General features: G+C 43.1%; 1 protein-coding gene across 1 annotated transcript in view; it reads right to left on the reverse strand.

The window, feature by feature from the left end:
• Window positions 1-400: 400 nt before the first annotated feature.
• The window catches only part of LOC126213110 (zinc finger protein 708-like), a 110,436-nt gene continuing 88,996 nt past the window's right edge, over window positions 401-21,840 (reverse strand). The window contains exon 6 of the mRNA XM_049940712.1: window positions 401-2,427. Coding sequence (XP_049796669.1) covers window positions 1,020-2,427 — 1,408 coding nt within the window. The 3' untranslated portion in view covers window positions 401-1,019. The remainder of the gene's footprint in view (window positions 2,428-21,840) is intronic.

The raw sequence follows: 21,840 nt of genomic DNA on the forward strand, positions 1-21,840 counted from the left end.
TATTGAGATCACCGAAACCAGTGGTGCATGAGCAGCAGCTGTTGGGTAATTTTATACTTAAGTAGATTTTGGACACTGGCACAATTCAGTCACGACTCTCGTTTACGACTAAGCATTAGGAGATTGGATGCCTTATGTATTAGTTTGTTTACATTGAATTTTGTCATTTTTCTTATTTTGCAAAATGGGAGAGTATTACTTTCCACTTAGTTAAGGACCAAACCAATGAGGTAGGATTTAACAATCAGTACCAATTAAGTACATGAAACAATATTTAATAAAACATCTGGTGCAACATACTTCCAGAAACATGTAAACAACTTGTCAAGTACCTATCATGTAGAACTGTCTACGCATTGTGTTCCCAACGTGGACAATCATGCTATTGAGCAGGTTGTTATATTTGTTGCTACATTTACTAATGCAGGATTAGTACTAACAGAACAAATGTACACACTTAATGACACACAGGGCAAATCTCTTGAGAAAACATACCTGAGTAAAATAATTGCCATAATCATGTTTCTCCAGTGTTGAGTTTATTAACCTGAGTGAAGGAACTGCCATGAATGTATGGGTACCCAATTGCTGACATTGTTCCTAAAATGCAGAGTAACAAGTAATACATGATGACTATGTTAGGGATAATAATCAGAAAGTCATGACATTTCCTTGGCCTTATACTAAATATTGCATGCTACTTATGATTACTGAGAAAAGTAAGGATTTATCGCAATTCAGAATCCTCTTGTCTCAAGATCGGTAGGAAAAAATAGTGTTAATAACAGAAACATATTTGATTCACATTTGAGGCACATTTAGCAATACAATTTCTTGAGATTTCAAGCTGCAGATATGGATTTTTTTTTGTCATTTTATCTGCTACCATTCTAAAGTACACATAATTACACATTTTTTCACAATTCTACCACATTCTACTGTTATTTCACAGCCATTACAATTTGTCTCCCTGCTACATCCATTATTTTACAGGCCTTGAGAGCACCAACCAGGGATGCCTATTTGCTTAAACTAACACCTACTTGTTTCTTCCTCAAGTGGAGTAATGCATGTGTCTTGAGCGTACTCAATTGAGTGAAACTTCTGTCACAGATTACACATTTATGAGGCTTTATTCCAGTGTGAATTAATACATGCCTATTGAGAGTGCCTGACATAGCAAAAGATTTCCCACAAATCTCACATTTGTGAGGTTTCTTTCCAGTGTGAATTAATGTGTGTTTCTTGAGATTGCCTGACATAGCAAAAGATTTCCCACAAATAACACATTTGTTAGGTTTCTGTCCAGTGTGAATGAAAACATGTGCCTTCAGACTGCCCGACATAGCAAAAGATTTCCCACAGATGTCACATTTGTGCGCTTTCTTTCCAGTGTGAATTAATGTGTGTTTCTTGAGATCACCTGACATAGCAAAAGATTTCCCACAAACCTCACATTTGTGAGGTTTCTCTCCAGTGTGGAAGAATGTGTGTTTCTTTAGATCGCCTATCATAGTAAAACATTTCCCACAAATCTGGCATTTGTGAGGTTTCTTCCCAGTGTGAATTAATGTGTGTTTCTTGAGATCACCTAACATAGTAAAAGATTTTCCACAGATTTCACATTTGTGAGGTTTCTCTCCAGTGTGAATCAATATATGAGTCTTCAGATGACATGACTGGGCAAACGATTTGCCACAAATATCACATTTGTGAGGTCTTTTCCCGGTGTGTATCAGTGCATGCCTCTTTAGATCACATGACCTAGCAAACAATTTGCGACAAATATCACATTTGTGGGTTCTGTTTGCAGTAGGTAGATCAGCCTGGGCAGTGACATTAACAGCTGTAGATGAAGCTCCACAATCATTTGATTTCTCCATCTCATTTCTCATATGTGTGTAACGCCTGACATTAGAGGACGTCTTTGAAGCTTTCGAAATTTTCTTACATGAAGACTGCTCGTTGTGTTCTGTAACAGAAACTTCTGGCTCACTATCCAAGAAGATACTGCTTTGATGATGATCACTAGAGCCATATTTTTCATGGTTGCCAGCAGGTAAGACAGAATTCTCACTCATTCTCAAATGGTTTTTCAAACTAACATTACTGTGAAATACCTCACCACACCACTTACAAACATACAAAGGTGGTTGCGTACCATCAATGTGCACAAACACATGCATTATGAGTCTGTATTTGGAAGGAAAGCTTTGTCGGCAGAAATTACAGCTATATACATGAAATTCCTTTTCCCTTGTACTACAGTCATATTGGGTAGCAACTGAGCACTCCTTATCAATAATCACATCTTCTGTATTGGGACCCAACTCGTGTGTTGACATCTTCAACTTATCCTGGACTAGCCCATGGTGATAAGTTTCCTCACATAATATGCCACAGCTCCCACCAGTACTCTGAGTCAATCTGAAGAGTAAGGACAAGAATGTTAAATAATGATATACAAACAACAAAGAAACAATATTTGAGTGTCCATAAATCAAGTACTATAGGCCACAAGTCATAAAAGTGTATAAGAAATTACATATTCAGTAACTGTTAGTAATTTAAAATTACAATATTCACCAGAAAGAAAGAAATGAAGTAAACTTGGTTTAAAACGAAAATAACCAGACGAAACTCAATAATGATCAATATGAGCCACTGCAGATTTTATGTGTAATTATTAAAATGGTTCAAATGGCTCTAAGCACTATGGGACTTAACATCTGAGGTAATCAGTCCCCTAGACTTAGAAGTACTTAAATCCAAGTAACCTAAGGACATCACACACATCCACACTGCCTTCGTAAGAAGAAGTTGATCCGAGGCATTCTAAGTGGTTGTAATTAAACTGACAGTGTTCGGGGTGCTGCAATATGGGCTTTATACTTTGCAGGATGCAAAAACATTGTAGCATGTTCATTAACTGGTGTCCTCACGGAGTATGCTGAAAAGTAATTTTTCACTTTCTACCACCAGGTGAAAATATGTTGCTATAAGCATCCAGAATGAGTTACCAGTGCAGGAAAATAGGAAAAACGACCAGAGCAATGATAATGGTGGTTCTCGTGCGTTTACGAGGCTATTATCAGGTGTTACGTGTTCAAAATGGTCTACCGACTCTGCAAAATGATGTATCCATGACATGACATGGTTAACGGTTGCCTACAACAAATCCAGTGTATCTCACATCAAAATAATGGTGCAGGCACTGAAATGCAGGAATCACGTTGCATAACAAGGTCCTTATCAAGTTCAGATGTCACTGTACACCGAAGGGGTCCATTATGTGTCATTGTCTCCAAGAAACGCTGACAGAATGAAGGGGCTTGTGAAACCACACCACATTCACATAAGCTGAGTGCAGTGGATGTTCTGGCACAATATTTGGGAGGAGAAACCCATATGTGACAGTTCTGTGCATTCACAGCCCCATGCAAAGCAAAATATGCTTTGTCCATCCAAAAGTTACTCATTTCCCTGCATGCCAAAAATGAAGGTCAAAGTCACTTCAAGCCTATCTTGGGGCTTCTTTAGCAGCACATTGAGATACTAGTGTAAAATGTGCCACAAAATCTTTTGAACTGTTGACCAGGTGGTGGGGTGGTGGTGGTAGACAGAGGCAGAAGCAGAAGTGGGGGGGGGGAGAGAGGGGGGGAGAGGGGGGGGGGAGAGAGAGAGAGAGAGAGAGAGAGAGAGAGAGAGAGAGAGAGAGAGAGAGAGAGAGAGAGAGAGGGGGGGGGATATCCTGTGACAACTCTAGAGCCATCTGCTGCATGGTCGGCTGTAGCTAAAAGCAACTTCACCAACTGATATTGGAATCTGCTGCAGCACTCAATTCACGTATTTCTTCAAATTTCTTGATCATATTCTTCAACACATTTATTCACACAGAGCCACTTCACAGCCATTTCTTTCAATGATATTCCTGCAACGTAGTGCTACTGTTCTGATAAAACAACTGTACCACCAGTGCATGGCGTTTCTTCTCAATAGCCACTTCATTTCATATGGAAGGCTGAAACCATAACGAGGGTGTATACCTGGACAAGACAAAGAAATTCCCCTATTTCCCAGTTAGAAACGCCCTTTCTAGGGTGAAAACTAGTTACTGGTTGGAAGCACATTTTTCCATGTTAAAAGATGGTATCATTTCCCTAGGAGCTGTAAATCTTATGAATCCCTTGAATGGTTATGGATTTATAAACCTGTATAGATCTTCCTGGCAGTATAGCAATCTCAACCCAGCAAAAATCGAAGAATTTTTGAAAATTCTTTGATGTGTGGATACATATGCACTAGATAATTTCGTATCACAGAAGTATGAACACGAATTCCACCAATTACATCATGGTAGCTTCCAAAGCACTGAAACAAAGATTGTGACGTGCTTTTGTCGACCAAGCATAGCTCGTGTCACATGATCTTGCCAGCCAATGGCAGCAGATATTCAGAGCGTAGGAAACGTGTGTCAGCCAGTAACAACATGAATGTTACGCTGTGCAAACACACAAATAGGAAAAGTTAATGGTTTACACTAATATACATCAGTACACCCACAATAAAAGCAAAGTTTTCATATATAATATTGACTTTCGAAAAATTTTTGCTGTTTTTCCGAGGGTGTGGTTACAAGAGCACCAGCGTCAATTGCAGCAGCTTAATATTTCTGACGAGCACGGACACTTCATTCCTTACGTGTTCTGTAGAACACTGATTTTTTACATAGATCACTCAAGAACTTACTTCACACTTGTTTTTGAAAGGCAACTATACTTTGTGTCACATTATTGCATAACCTGTAATCAGTGAAAGAACTAAAATAAATATGAAAGACTAAACTCGAAACTTTGTTATCTTTTGTGTATTACCTTTTCAAGATATGTGGAAATGCAAATGTGCAGTCAAAATTTAGATTTATGTCATGGTCTTCTGGGACCATAATTTATCTATATGGCTGGACAGGAGCGTTAAGTTTTGAATGGGAATATAATGATTTAGTAAATTCATCACACGTTCTCAAACATAACATCTTGCATAAAATGAAATTTACTTTGAAATTAACGCTTCTGAAACAAACATTCGCAATATTTCCTCTGTCCAGTTGTAAATGTAAGCAATTACGACGTCACTCATCAAAATGAGCCCAGGAATGAGACTTATTGAAAGCAGTTCGTTGTTACAAAGTATTGCAGAATCTTTAACACTGTTGTCAGCAGGTGCTTGTGTGGCACGGGTTGTTGTTGTTGTTGTTGTGGTGAATGGCCCATTTTCCTTGTAACAAGAGAATTATTTTGGTGACATTCCCCCGTTTTTGTTTTATTGCTGCAGTATTATTCTGCAGTGGCGGGCTACAGTACAATTTTTAATTAGTATATCAAGTTCTTAGGAATCAAAATTGCAAAACTTTTGCTTAAAAATAAAATAAAAATTGCTGGAAATCTGAAAAATCCCTCGTCTGGATCTGAACAGACTTGAGTCCTTTTTGTATGGATATATTAAACAGAAGGTGTACAGCAGTAACCCCAAAACCATTTCTGAGCTGAAAACATATATTCAGGTGGTCATCGACGATACTGATGTTCCCATACTTCAGTGGGTCTTCCAGAATCTTGCTATTTGGCTGTGCCACTTCATCGCCAATGATGGCAGCCATATTGAACATGTCATAACCTAAATCCGAATATCTGTAGAGAAGTTTACATTTTGAATAAAGTGTGTGAACGCTGTAGTTTGCAACTAATTTACGATATTTTCCATATAGTTCAATAACTGTCACCTTGTATGTTTGCTAAGTTACAGACTGGGCACTGGGCTATGGGCTGCATGTCCCTCACTGTTACCTGTATTTTGACGGAGTAATTCAATTACAGATGTTGGTGTGGCTTTCTGCCCAAGTTGAAAGTGAGATTATTTCTTTTGTTATAATGCAAAGGAAGGTGAAATCACTGTTGATGTTCAACATCCTTCCCCACAGTATCACTCCCTCCTTGACTCTCTCATTCTTTTATGGAAACAATTTGTGGTCAAGAGAAAATTTAAGGGACCACTGATTGAAGCTTTCACCTTTTCCTGATCTTTGTTTACTGGACAGTATACATCATTAATGTACATAGTCATTAGAACCATTTAGTCTGAATGTCTAATCATATATATATTTACTTTGCGATTGATCAAAATGTTTGCGGGTACTCACTTTATTGGTTACTAGTATTAACTGCTTATGGTGTTACACATTGTGTCAATGATGAATTGCAAATTGTAGTTTAAAAAGGAAACAATGAAATGGTCTTACATCCAAATTTCCAAGTTGGCAGGTTAATGTATAATACTCTATCCCACTGATTTCTGAACTTAGTCTTCAAAAACTATTTGCATGTCTGGTACCCATGTAGGTACATTTCTTATACACCTGCTGTCAGATAAGACAAGTTACACAGCACAGAGGTCTAGTGAACCCTTTTAGATATTACTCAGAAGACTGAAGCTTTCACGATCTACAGATGGCAAGTGCTGACTATCAACTTTAGAGTCCTCTAAACACAACTAATAAGACCATTCCAGACTTAATTTATCAGACTGGTTTGTAGAGTGGGCAACCACAGCCAAACTTCGACAATTTTTCAAAGAAAATTCCGCCCTGACTATATGAATGATTTTTATTAAATCTGTGACTGGTTTCGCACCAGTTATCGGTGCATCCTCAGGCAATCTGTACAAAAAATAATATATTATGAGCTCATATAAACTATTTGATCCTCAATTCTGAGGTGTCAATTAAACTTTTAAATAGCCAGTTTTTTAATGAAACAAGAAAGTACTCACATACACCATTTATAACATAGTAATGCTGAACATTGCCCTGTAGCCACTGCCTACCACTCACATTCAATATACTGTCATCTGGTGAAAGCAGTAGTCAAAACTTGAAAATCTTTTTAAAATTTTTTTTTAATGATGGGAGCGGCAATGACCTAGAAAATACGCACTGCCCAAATGTTGCAGTGGCGTACAGGTGGTTAGTGCATTCCAGCGATCATAGGAAGTCACTCGGTTTCTTGCAGTCTGTCACCCAGATAAACCATATGCTGATCCACCTTTCAACATGATTCTGCTTACAGCTAGTAAGATACAAATTATAGTAACTATAGAGTAATGTACAGTCCTTGCCTGGTTTCGTGATATTACACTACATTGTGTTACATTAACACCTGATCCACAGATCATGAATATGACATTTTGTAATGTGGAATTTGTCAGTTTAACATTAGGTTTCTTAGCACAATGAAATTTTTTTACAATAAGTATTTCATATTTAAAGACTCATCTACTGAGGAGACAACATCATCATTCATAAATTCTTTTGATTTGTTCTTAGATGCTGGTTGGTTATCTGGTAGACAATCAAAGATTTTTGTGGCAGCATAATTCATCTCTTCCTGTGCCCAAGTCAGATTTAGCCCAGTGCACTTTGCTATTATCTTTGAACTGTGATTCGTCATTAATAACAAATTTAGTAAGTGAACGTACGTATTGTGAAAGTACTGTGAATATCCCAAGTTTCTTAAATAAGTGTCTACAAGGTTATCTTGGGTGCTCTCCTACTACTAATCTGCTTTTGTGCAATGATTACTTTTTCTCTTAATGATGAGTTTCCCCAAAACTTGATGCTATATAAGAGCAGTGAATGAAAATAGGCGTTGTAGGTTAATTTACTGATGTTTGTCACCAAAATTTGCAATAACCCTAATAGCTTAAGTTGCTGAACTGTTCAGTTTCATCAGCTCATCGATCTGCTCCTTCAAATTTATTTCTCATCAATGCACACACCCAGAAATTTCGAATATTCTGCTTAGCAACAGATTTGTGATCAAAATCTATATTTAAGAAATGGTATTATGCTATTTACTGCACAGAACAGTATTTATTGTGTTTTCTCAAAATTTAGTGTGAGACCATCTGCAGACAACTTCATAATTTCCTGAAAAACGATTCACAATTTCCTCAGCTAATTCTTGTTTCTTGGGTGTGATTACAGTATAATCAGAAAAATAACTAGCTTTGCATCTTCATGAATATAGAGTGTGAAGTCGTTAATACATATTAAGAAAAAATGGGGAACAAAACTGAACACCATGGAACACCATTCTTCATACTTCCCCAGTTACAGTTGCACACTATCTCTACTGTTAATTTCAACCTTCTGCATTCTTCCACTTAAATATGAATTTCTCTGAGTTCTGCTTTCCTGTACTACCTCTGCAGCAAAATCAATAACCAATGTCACATTGAAAGAAGTCATACTTCAAAGTCTTTCTTTCTGTCAGATTATTTCAGAATATCTACATTGAAAACCCCACAAACAATAATGTGATTCTCTCTCACTGCCAGATGGCATAATAAAGAATCCAAGTACTTCAGAAATCGCTGGAAAATTCCCAATGGGGACCTATACACAGCTACAATCATTTAATTTAAGCTCACAGGCACATGTTTCTATATGTCGCACTACACAATTTTTTTTGTTTCTAAATTTTTCATACTGTCTTTAATTTTAACGTATGGAGTCCCCTCTATGACCTCAACTTGCCCCCTCCCCTCTACTCACACAGTCCCCTCCCTCTTGCCCCTCCATTCCACTCCATTTCTCTTCTGCTTTTCTTCCCCCTCCACTCCCCTTGCCTCTTCATTCCCCTTCCCTTCCGCTCAATGATACCCTGTCCACCTTTTCTGCACTAATAGGGCAGTCTCACAATCGTGTGTTCCATTTCTGTTGCTAAGCTGTGAAGTTCATATCGATTATAAAGATGACAATGACACGTGACAAACTCCACCTTAGTATAGCAGCATTAAATTTACTTTTCTCTTCAAGCTCATGTGGAATTTCCTCCTCCTCTGTTCTTTAACTAGGAAATTTCTCCTTTATTGTGGAATTGTAACTGGCATTGTCGATGACAATCAGACAGTCCTCATTGAATAGACTCAATAAAGGTAAACACAAGGGTTGAAACACGCTGCTGCTAAGTTCTTCATGATAATCATTGGTTTTGGGGCATGTAAATAATAGCTTTTGGTAAAGCCATATTTAGATCATCCTGCATGACAGTAAACGTGTTTCCTTTGCCATACAGTACTTTCATTCTATTATTGCTTTTTGAACTCTGTCATATGTTTAGTGCATTATTTTGATTGAGCCACATCTGACCAAAATAAATAATACAGAAACGATTATTTCCTTTCCTGAGGCTGTGAATTTATCTCAGAGAAGTAGTAATATTTACTACACTATCAGATCCTCTATTGGGGTGCATCTTTCGTCATTCCATTTGTTGTATGTGTATCCCAAAGGTTTCAGGATTCTTCCTCTTGATTGGTGACACCCTGTGAAAGCTATCTTACAATTTACAACATCATCTACATTTTTCCTTGTAGGATAGTCGCCATGGTCAAGAAATTTCAATATAGTACAAACAGCACAGCAAACGCATTGTTGTGGCCAAGATAGACATGAAGCCCACACCTACGACAGTAGTACAAGTCTATATGCCTACTAGCTCCGCAGATGACGAAGAAATTGAAGAAATGTATGATGAAATAAAATTATTCAGATAGTGAAGGGAGACGAAAATTTAATAGTCATGGGTGACTGGAATTCGATAGTAGGAAAAGGAAGAGAAGGAAACGTAGTAGGTGAATATGGATTGGGGCTAAGAAATGAAAGAGGAAGCCGCCTGGTAGAATTTTGCACAGAGCACAACTTAATCATAGCTAACAATTGGTTCAAGAATCATAAAAGAAGGTTGTATATATGGAGGAATCCTGGAGATACGAGAAGGTATCACATAGATTACATAATGGCAAGACAGAGATTTAGGAACCACGTTTTAAATTGTAAGACATTTCCAGGGGCAGATGTGGACTCTGACCACAATCTATTGGTTATGAACTGCAGATTAAAACTGAAGAAACTGCAAAAAGGTGGGAATCCAAGGAGATGGGACCTGGATAAACTGACTAAACCAGAGGTTGTACAGAGTTTCAGGGAGAGCATAAGGGAACAATTGAAAAGAATGGGGGAAAGAAATACAGTAGAAGAAGAATGGGTAGCTTTGAGGGATGAAGTAGTGAAGGCAGCACAGGATCAAGTAGGTAAAAAGATGAGGGCTAGTATAAATCCTTGGGTGACAGAAGAAATACTGAATTTAATTGACGAAAGGAGGAAATACAAAAATACAGTAAATGAAGCAGGCAAAAATGAATACAAATGTCTCAAAAATGAGATCGACAGGAAGTGCAAAATGGCTAAGCAGGCATGGCTAGAGGACAAATGTAAGGATGTAGAGGCTTATCTCACAAGCGGTAAGATAGATGGTGCCTACAGGAAAATTGAAGAGACCTTTGGAGAAAAGAGAACCACTTGTATGAATATCAAGAGCTCAGATGGAAACCCAGTTCAAAGCAAAGAAGGGAAAGCAGAAAGGTGGAAGGAGTATATAGAAGGTCTATACAAGGGCGATGTACTTGAGGGCAATGTTATAGAAATGGAAGAGGATGTAGATGAAGATGAAATGGGAGAAACGATACTGCATGAAGAGTTTGACAGCGCACTGAAAGACCTGAGTCGAAACAAGGCCCCGGGAGTAGACATTCCATTAGAACTACTGATGGCCTTGGGAGAGCCAGTCCTGACAAAACTCTACCATCTGGTGAACAAAATGTATGAGACAGGCGAAATACCCTCAGACTTCGAGAAGAATATAATAATTCCAATCCCAAAGAAAGCAGGCATTGACAGATGTGAAAATTACCGAACTATCAGTTTAATAAGTCACAGCTGCAAAATACACTCCTGTAAATTGAAATAAGAACACCGTGAATTCATTGTCCCAGGAAGGGGAAACTTTATTGACACATTCCTGGGGTCAGATACATCACATGATCACACTGACAGAACCACAGGCACATAGACACAGGCAACAGAGCATGCACAATGTCGGCACTAGTACAGTGTATATCCACCTTTCGCAGCAATGCAGGCTGCTATTCTCCCATGGAGACGATCGTAGAGATGCTGGATGTAGTCCTGTGGAACGGCTTGCCATGCCATTTCCACCTGGCGCCTCAGTTGGACCAGCGTTCGTGCTGGACGTGCAGACCGCGTGAGACGACGCTTCATCCAGTCCCAAACATGCTCAATGGGGGACAGATCCGGAGATCTTGCTGGCCAGGGTAGTTGACTTACACCTTCTAGAGCACGTTGGGTGGCACGGGATATATGCGGACGTGCATTGTCCTGTTGGAACAGCAACTTCCCTTGCCGGTCTAGGAATGGTAGAACGATGGGTTTGATGACGGTTTGGATGTACCGTGCACTATTCAGTGTCCCCTCGATGATCACCAGTGGTGTATGGCCAGTGTAGGAGATCGCTCCCCACACCATGATGCCGGGTGTTGGCCCTGTGTGCCTCGGTCGTATGCAGTCCTGATTGTGGCGCTCACCTGCACGGCGCCAAACACGCATACGACCATCATTGGCACCAAGGCAGAAGCGACTCTCATCGCTGAAGACGACACGTCTCCATTCGTCCCTCCATTCACGCCTGTCGCGACACCACTGGAGGCGGGCTGTACGATGTTGGGGCGTGAGCGGAAGACGGCCTAACGGTGTGCGGGACCGTAGCCCAGCTTCGTGGAGACGGTTGCGAATGGTCCTCGCCGATACCCCAGGAGCAACAGTGTCTCTAATTTGCTGGGAAGTGGCGGTGTGGTCCCCTACGGCACTGCGTAGGATCCTACAGTCTTTGCGTGCATCCGTGCGTCGCTGCGGTCTGGTCCCAGGTCGACGGGCACGTGCACCTTCCGCCGACCACTGGCGACAACATCGATGTACTGTGGAGACCTCACGCCCCACGTGTTGAGCAATTCGGCGGTACGTCCACCCGGCCTCCCGCATGCCCACTATATGCCCTCGCTCAAAGTCCGTCAACTGCACATACGGTTCACGTCCACGCTGTCGCGGCATGCTACCAGTGTTAAAGACTGCGATGGAGCTCCGTATGCCACGGCAAACTCGCTGACACTGACGGCGGCGGTGCACAAATGCTGCGCAGCTAGCGCCATTCGACGGCCAACACCGCGGTTCCTGGTGTGTCCACTGTGCCGTGCGTGTGATCATTGCTTGTACAGCCCTCTCGCAGTGTCCGGAGCAAGTATGGTGGGTCTGACACACTGGTGTCAATGTGTTCTTTTTTCCATTTCCAGGAGTGTACTAACGCGAATTCTTTACAGATGGATGGAAAAACTGATAGAAGCCGACATCTGGGAAGATCAGTTTGGATTCCGTAGAAATATGGGAACACATGAGGCAATACTGACTCTATGACGTATTTTAGAAACTAGATTAAGAAAAGGCAAACCTACGTTTCTAGCATTTGTAGACTTAGAGAAAGCTTTTGACAATGTTGACTGGAATATTCTCTTTCAAATTCTGAAGGTGGCAGGGGTAAAATACAGGGAGCGAAAGGCTATTTACAATTTGTACAGAAACCAGATGGCAGTTATAAGAGTCGAGGGACATGAAAAGGAAGCTGTGGTTGGGAAGGGAGTGAGACAGGGTTGTAGCCTCTCCCTGATGATGTTCAATCTGTATATTGAGCAAGCAGTAAAAGAAACAAAAGAAAAATTCGGAGTAGGTATTAAAATCCATGGAGAATATATAAAAACTTTAAGGTTCGCCAATGACATTTTAATTCTGTCACAGAGAGCAAAGGACATGGAAGAGCAGTTGAACGGAATGGACAGTGTCTTTTAAAGGAGGATATAAGATTAACATCAACAAAAGCAAAACGAGGGTAATGGAATGTAGTCGAATTAAGTTGGGTGATGCTGAGGGAATTAGATTAGGAAATGAGACAAAGTAGTAAAGGAGTTTTGATATTTGGGGAGCAAACTAACTGATGATGGTCGAAGTAGAGAGGATATAATATGTAGACTGGCAATGGCAAGAAAAGCGTTTCTGAAGAAGAGAAATTTGTTAACACTGAATATTCATTTAAGTGTCAGGAAGTCGTTTCTGAAAGTATTTGTATGGAGTGTAGCCATGTATGGAAGTGAAACATGGACGATAAATAGTTTGGACAAGAAGAGAACAGAAGATTTCGAAATGTGGTGCTACAGAAGAATGTTGAAGATTAGATGGGTAGATCACATAAGTAATGAGGAGCTACTGAATAGAATTGGGGAGAAGAGGAGTTTGTGGCACATCACCAATTTAGTATTGGAGGGCAGAGTGGAGGGTAAAAATCGTAGAGGGAGACCAAGAGATGAATACACTAAGCAGATTCAGAAGGATGTGGGCTGCAGTACGTACTGGGGGATGAAGAAGCTTGCATAGGATAGATTAGCATGGAGAGCTGCATAAAACCAGTCTCAGGACTGAAGACCACAACAACAACAACAACAACAACAACAACAACAACGGCTACGACGAACATCTTTCTACACATCTTCGAAATCCTTTTCCTCGACACAGGTTTCCATCGACTGCACTTCTGCAAATAATCTCAGTAAAGTTCAGTGGTCAAACACCAGATACCTATGCTGAAGTCTGCAGAGCTTTAAGATTTCCTCTCTTTTCGCTTAGTCTTTAAGGTCATAAAGAAATCCGTTTACCTAGTATAACACTATGTGCCGGCTATGTGTGTTTTGGAACGAAGTCATCTTAACTCAGAAATAAAAATTGCCATATTAATCAATGAAAATCACTTCTCTCTTAGCAAACATATGCTTCTTTCAGGGTGCACAAGTGAATGTTGGATAGTGAGCTTTACCATATGACCTTGTCTGTCCGGTACCCATTGCTTATTATGCTATTCCGAAGGCACCTATGGTGGAAATGACACTGTGGCAAAAGTATGAGCTTAGAGACATGGACCAAGCCAAAAAATAGGCCAAAGGGTGCTCGGTGACATTCAAAAACTGGAGGGAAGATGAAGGCTTTGAAAACTGGCATAACACTCTGAACCACAATTGTTGCTCCCTGATGTAGAGAAGCACGAACTTTATGCAAGGAAGCAATCTTGTTTTCTTTCAGAAGTTACAGGCGACAAGTTTCTGCAAGCCCAGTGCATGTCTTAGCCTAGTGACTGAGAATGTAGGATCATTGTGCAAGGGTTTCACAAAGCAAGACGATGTGATAATGGGTGGAACCAGTATTGACATGGGTCAGGTCTACAATATTGAGTACAACCTGCTAAAAATATCATCTGCACCCAATCTTACAAACGTGGGCTTGGTTCCTGCTTTCATGGGGTTAGGTTTGCCCCAACTGAACAGTTTTGTCAGGAAGGTCAATAAGGTCAATATGGAGTTAGATCAGCTACTTTGGGCAGCTACTTTGTCAGGTATGCCTTTAGTTCGTATTGATACTATTAGCAGGTGGGACTTCACAAGGTGTGGCCTGCATCTCAGTAGGAAAGGAAAGGGTAAATTGGTAGTGATGATAGCAAAATTTTTAAGCGGAGTACTGAAACTCAGGGAAGTACCTCTTTTTTTAGGCTAAGATCAGTGTCCAATGATTCGACACTGAATGAAATTAAGCTTAATGAGAATGTCAGACAGGTGGGCACTACACATTCTCATGAAAGTACAGTGAAAAATAATGTTAGACCATCGCATCAGAATGTCGGGATTAAAACATTGAATCAGATGAGCTTCTTTTTCGTTTAGAAGATTTAGAAACAGAGTGGAATAGATGTATTATGGCTGTGCAAACACGATATCACCAAAGATGTGGAGAAGAAAAATGTAGGTGGGTGTAAGGTTTCAGCATATGTAAATAGACACATTATGGAAAGGTGGAGCTGCCATATACAAGGTCTGTTCAAAAAATTCCGTAACATTCGTAATTTCGCGCCAATGGCGTCTTGGAGCGAAATGCAGTTGGCATCCCTGCACATGCTTGTGTTTAATGTGGGGGTGCCAGAACTTTCATTGTTTTATGTCTGTTATTGTTCAGTGCTGTATTGAGTAGAATATGTCACACAGTTTGCGAATTTCAAGATGGCAGAGTCAGAAAATCTATGATCCTGCATTAAATTTCGCATGAAAATCAAGAAAACCTTTACAGAGACACAACTGATGCACGAACCCTATGGTGGTCAGTGCTTAAGCTATATTCAGTTTTACGAATAGTGAACATAGTTTAAATGTGGCCGGACTCATTTTACAAAGGACCCTCAATCGGGATACCCTTCACAACATGTAGCAGTAATGCTGATGTCAGGAGTGTGAACGAAATTGCGCATCCCAATCGAAGAATGACTGTCAGAGAGATTGCAGAAAACTAACATTTCTGTTGGATCATTTCATGAAATCCTAACACAGCATCTTGGAATGCATCATGTTGCTGCCAACTTCATCCCACAGTTCGAGTCAAGACCAGGAAGACGTTAACCTCAATCTGTGAAGAGCTGTTGAATCTCGCAAACGAGAATGATATGATGTTTAAGAGGATCATAAATGGTGATGAGGTGTAGGTCTCTCATTGTGATGTTGAAACCAAGGTTCAATCCAGGAGCAATTCTCGAATACCAACAATAGTTTGTCAGGTTACGTGAAATGTGAAGGACAGGCTTACAGTTTTCGTTCACTTCAGGTGATTAGTTCAACATGAATCTGTGCCACGGAGACAAACTTGACTGTGCTATCGACACGTGTCAACAACACTTGCAAGAAAATGTTAGAAAGAAATGGCCTGAGAGATGAAGTAAGGCATGGCTCTTCAATCACTATCACACATCCACACACTCATCCCTGTTTCCCTGTTGGTGTGAGAATACTGCGCAAGAAATGGAAAGAGACGGAGGGCGGGGAGCGAGGGAGACGGAGGGCGGGGAGCGAGGGAGACGGAGGGCGGGAGGGATAGAGACTGCGCAGGAGGGACGGAGAGAGACGGCGCGCGAGGGAGGGGGAGGGAGGGGTGAAGGGAAGGAGGGGGTGGAGGGAGACGGAGATGACGTGGGAGGGAGGCATTGGGGAGGGATGGGGAGTGGAGAGAGAGAGGGGAGAGTGGGGGGAGACAGAGGCAGAGAGAGTGGGGGGAGACAGAGGCAGAGAGAGTGGGGGCAGGCAGAGAGAGTGGGGGCAGGCAGAGAGAGTGGGGGCAGGCAGAGAGAGTGGGGGGAGACATAGAGAGTGGGGGGAGACATAGAGAGTGGGGGGAGACATAGAGAGTGGGGGGAGACATAGAGAGTGGGGGGAGACATAGAGAGTGGGGGGAGACATAGAGAGTGGGGGGAGACATAGAGAGTGGGGGGAGACATAGAGAGTGGGGGGAGACATAGAGAGTGGGGGGAGACATAGAGAGTGGGGGGAGACATAGAGAGTGGGGGGAGACATAGAGAGTGGGGGGAGACATAGAGAGTGGGGGGAGACATAGAGAGTGGGGGGAGACATAGAGAGTGGGGGGAGACATAGAGAGTGGGGGGAGACATAGAGAGTGGGGGGAGACATAGAGAGTGGGGGGAGACATAGAGAGTGGGGGGAGACATAGAGAGTGGGGGGAGACATAGAGAGTGGGGGGAGACATAGAGAGTGGGGGGAGACATAGAGAGTGGGGGGAGACATAGAGAGTGGGGGGAGACATAGAGAGTGGGGGGAGACATAGAGAGTGGGGGGAGACATAGAGAGTGGGGGGAGACATAGAGAGTGGGGGGAGACATAGAGAGTGGGGGGAGACATAGAGAGTGGGGGGAGACATAGAGAGTGGGGGGGAGACAGAGAGTGGGGGGGGGAGACATAGAGAGTGGGGGGGAGACAGAGAGTGGGGGGGGGAGACAGAGAGTGGGGGGGGGAGACAGAGAGTGGGGGGGGAGACAGAGAGTGGGGGGGGAGACAGAGAGTGGGGGGGGAGACAGAGAGTGGGGGGGGAGACAGAGAGTGGGGGGGGGAGACAGAGAGTGGGGGGGGAGACAGAGAGTGGGGGGGAGACAGAGAGTGGGGGGGAGACAGAGAGTGGGGGGGAGACAGAGAGTGGGGGGGAGACAGAGAGTGGGGGGGAGACAGAGAGTGGGGGGAGACAGAGAGTGGGGGGAGACAGAGAGTGGGGGGAGACAGAGAGTGGGGGGAGACAGAGAGTGGGGGGAGACAGAGAGTGGGGGGAGACAGAGAGTGGGGGGAGACAGAGAGTGGGGGGAGACAGAGAGTGGGGGGAGACAGAGAGTGGGGGGAGACAGAGAGTGGGGGGAGACAGAGAGTGGGGGGAGACAGAGAGTGGGGGGAGACAGAGAGTGGGGGGAGACAGAGAGTGGGGGGAGACAGAGGGAGAGAGAGTGGGGGGAGACAGAGAGTGGGGGAGACTGAGAGAGTGGTGGGAGACTGAGAGGGAGAGAGAGTGGGGGGAGACTGAGGGAGAGAGAGTGGGGGGAGACTGAGGGAGAGAGAGTGGGGGCATACTGAGAGGGAGAGAGAGTGGGGGCATACTGAGAGGGAGAGAGAGTGGGGGGATACTGAGAGGGAGAGAGAGTGGGGGGAGACTGAGAGGGAGAGAGAGTGGGGGGAGACTGAGAGGGAGAGAGAGTGGGGGGGACGGAGAGGGAGAGAGAGTGGGGGGGACGGAGAGGGAGAGAGTGGGGGGGACGGAGAGGGAGAGAGTGGGGGGACGGAGAGAGAGTGGGGGGGACGGAGAGAGAGTGGGGGGGACGGAGAGAGAGTGGGGGGGACGGAGAGAGAGTGGGGGGGACGGAGAGAGAGTGGGGGGGACGGAGAGAGAGTGGGGGGGACGGAGAGAGAGTGGGGGGGACGGAGAGAGTGGGGGGGACGGAGAGAGAGTGGGGGGGACGGAGAGAGAGTGGGGGGGACGGAGAGAGGGGGGGACGGAGAGAGAGTGGGGGGAGACGGAGAGAGAGAGAGTGGGGGGAGACGGAGAGAGAGAGAGAGAGTGGGGGGGAGACGGAGAGAGTGGGGCGGAGAGGGAGAGAGAGAGGGGGGGAGAGGGAGAGAGAGTGGGGGGGAGAGGGAGAGAGAGGGGGGGAGAGGGAGAGAGAGTGGGGGGAGAGGGAGAGAGAGAGTGGGGGGGAGAGGGAGAGAGAGAGAGTGGGGGGGAGAGGGAGAGAGAGAGAGTGGGAGGGAGAGGGAGAGAGAGAGAGTGGGAGGGAGAGGGAGAGAGAGAGAGTGGGAGGGAGAGGGAGAGAGAGAGAGTGGGAGGGAGAGGGAGAGAGAGAGAGTGGGAGGGAGAGGGAGAGAGAGAGAGTAGGAGGGAGAGGGAGAGAGTAGGAGGGAGAGGGAGAGAGAGAGTAGGAGGGAGAGGGAGAGAGAGAGTAGGAGGGAGAGGGAGAGAGAGAGAGTAGGAGGGAGAGGGAGAGAGAGTAGGAGGGAGAGGGAGAGAGAGAGTAGGAGGGAGAGGGAGAGAGAGAGTAGGAAGGAGAGGGAGAGTAGGAGGGAGAGGAAGAGAGAGAGTAGGAGGGAGAGGGAGTGAGAGAGTAGGAGGGAGAGGGAGTGAGAGAGAGTAGGAGGGAGAGGGAGTGAGAGAGAGTAGGAGGGAGAGGGAGAGAGAGAGAGTAGGAGGGAGAGGGAGAGAGAGAGTAGGAGGGAGAGGGAGAGAGAGAGTAGGAGGGAGAGGGAGAGAGAGAGTAGGAGGGAGAGGGAGAGAGAGAGTAGGAGGGAGAGGGAGAGAGAGAGTAGGAGGGAGAGGGAAAGAGAGAGTAGGAGGGAGAGGGAGAGAGAGAGTAGGAGGGAGAGGGAGAGAGAGGGTAGGAGGGAGAGGGAGAGAGAGGGTAGGAGGGAGAGGGAGAGAGAGGGTAGGAGGGAGAGGGAGAGAGAGGGTAGGAGGGAGAGGGAGAGAGAGTAGGAGGGAGAGGGAGAGAGAGTAGGAGGGAGAGGGAGAGAGAGTAGGAGGGTGAGGGAGGGAGTAGGAGGGAGTGGGAAGGAGGAGAGGAAATGGGTTACAACCTGAAGGGCATAGAGTCAATGTGGATCTGGCAGGGGAGGCGAGAAGGAAATGTAAGAGTACACCCTCCTGCCTCCTCCCTGTGCTTCTGCTAATTGTTTTTATATCACCTCCCACGTCAAGTCCCCCTCTGCTCGGATTTCACAAGACAAAGATCCAATGCAGGTCAGATGCAGGTCATATTTCACTAACATGAGCATAAACATCCAACCACGAGTACCTCCACTCTGGTGGCCAGTGCTCCAGCAACTTTCATGAAGCACTCTCTTTTCCCCATGCACCTAACATCTCTGAGCCCATGTGATATCACATTACTACAACTAACATGTTTACAGTTTGCGTATGTTGGAATTGTTTAAAATGCCTGTCCGTACAAGAAATGTTTACGAACTGATCTACCTGTAAATTCCATTATGTTTTGATAATATTATATCAGCAGCAGGTCGTACTTCTTTTTAAAATATCTATGCACAGCACTGTTTCGGCATTTGCATCATGGCACTGACTGATGAAGACATCGATTGTAAGTATTTGAAATAAAAAAGAAATATCACTGCTAGGCATTCGATTTTGTATATTCAATTAATTTACTTTTTGTCCATGGCACAATGTAATGGGAGTGCTGATGATGATGATACTGAATCAACTTGCTGTTGTTGCTGTAGTATTCCAGAAAAGGTATTTAGAATAGTGTTGGCAAATATGTGAAGAGCAACTGGCATGCCACCTCTGGCTTTGAGACCATTTTCAGCCACACTACCTAACTGTCTTAAGGCAACAAACACAGACATATGGAAGAAGAAGAAGAAGAAGAAGAAGAAGAAGAAGAAGAAGAAGAAGATGATGATGATCTACATGATTACTTTGTAATTCACAATTAAGGTCCTGGCAGCGGGTCATCAAACCATCATATTTAATCTACTTCTCTGCCATTCCACACATCTTTCCATATGAGCTCTGATTTCTCGTACTTTACAATGATGGTAATTTCTCCCTACATAGATGGGCACCAAAAAACTATCATACTCTGATGACAATATTCGTGATTGAAATTTTATGAAAAAGTCTTACCATAGCGAAAAACGCCTTTGTTTTAATTATCACCACCCCAGTTCATGTATCCATAGCACCCTCTCCCTTATTTCATGAGAATACATAACGATCTGCCCTTCTTTGAATTTCTTTGATGTCCCACACCACACTGCAATACTCCACAAGAGGACAGACAAGCATAGTGTATGCCTTTTCTTTAGTAGAACTGTTACGTTTTCTAAGTGGTCTGCCAAGGAATCAGTCTTTGGTTTGCTTTCTCCAGAGCATTATCTATATGAATGTAATGATTTAATTTATTCATAATTGTAATCCCTATGTATCTAGTTGAGTTCACAGCTTTTAGGTTTGTATGATTTATCGTGCAAACGCAATTTAGCACATTCCTTTTAGTACTGATGTGGTTGACTTCATACTTTTCATTATTTACCGTCAGTTGCCATTTCTCACACTATACAGATATCTTGTCTATCACTTCACAATTCTTTTTGATTATCTGATGACTTTACAATAAGGTAAATGACAGTATCCTCTGCAAACCATCTAAGAGAGCTGCTCAGACTGTCTCCAAAGTCGTGTATGTAGATTAGGAACAAGAGAGGGCCTATAACACTTCCTTGGGAAACCACAGATACTACTTCGATGACTTTCTGTCAGTTATTACGAACTGTGACCTTTCTGGTACAAAATCACGGATCAGTACACACAACTAGCATGATACTCCAGGGGCACGCAATTTAATTGGAAGTCTTTTGTGAGGAACTGAGTCAAAAGCCTTCTGAAAATCAAAAAAATATGGAATCACTGTAATGTCATATGTCCATATCAGTCATTACTTTGCGAGAATAAAGAGCTTGCTGTGTTTCACATGAATTATATTTTCCGAATACGTGTTGGCTATTTGTCAAAAATGATGTCTTCAAGGTAATTCATAATGTTCAAACAGATTTTATTTTCCAAAATCCTACTGCAAAGCGACATTAGTGGAATGGGTCTGCTTTTCATCGGATTACTCCCATTTCCTTTCTTGGGTGTGATTTGTGCAACTTTCCTGTCTTTGTGTACCGATCTTTTTGTTGTTGAGCTGTATACGACTGCTAAGTATGTAGCTATTGTATCAGCATAATCTGAAAGGAAACTGAATGGTGTACAATGTGGACCAGAGGCATTGCTTTTTTCAAGTGTTTTAAGCTGCTCTGCTACATTTAGGATATCCACTCTTAAGTTATTCATGCAGGAAGTTATTCTTGATTAGAATTCGGGAATACTCTCTTTACTATTCTTGTGAAGGAATTTAGAAAAACCAGTATCAGCACTGCCATCAATAACATTACCATTGCTCTTGCGCAATGAACATATTAATGCACCTTGTCAATGGTACACTTCACACACAACCAGAATTTCTTTGGGTTTTCTACTAGATTTCGAGACAGAGTGTCGTTCTGAAAACTATTAAAAGCCTCTCTCACTGAAATTTGTGCTAAATTTTGGGCTCTGCAAGACTTTACCAATCTTGTGGATTTTGCGTTCTTTTAAATTTAGCAGGTGTATTTCATTGCTCCTGCACCAGTGGTCTGACCTGTTTTGTGTCAGTGCCACCTCTTACTAATTTATTTGACACATATCTCTCAGTTATTCCTTATTTGACTTTAAACCACATCTGGACTATGTTTACAAAAACTTATCTGAAGGAGTGGAGACTGTCTCTTCGGAATGTGTCAAGTGAACTTTTATCTGCTTTTTCAAGGGCAGATATTTTGTGTTTATTTTTGGTTAGTTTAGATATTACAGTATTCACTCTTATGAACTCTTCACGGTAGAACAACATTGTGGTCACTAAT

This window comes from Schistocerca nitens, chromosome 11 (genome assembly GCF_023898315.1).
Source record: "Schistocerca nitens isolate TAMUIC-IGC-003100 chromosome 11, iqSchNite1.1, whole genome shotgun sequence".
NCBI classification, from domain to species: Eukaryota; Metazoa; Arthropoda; class Insecta; order Orthoptera; family Acrididae; genus Schistocerca; species Schistocerca nitens.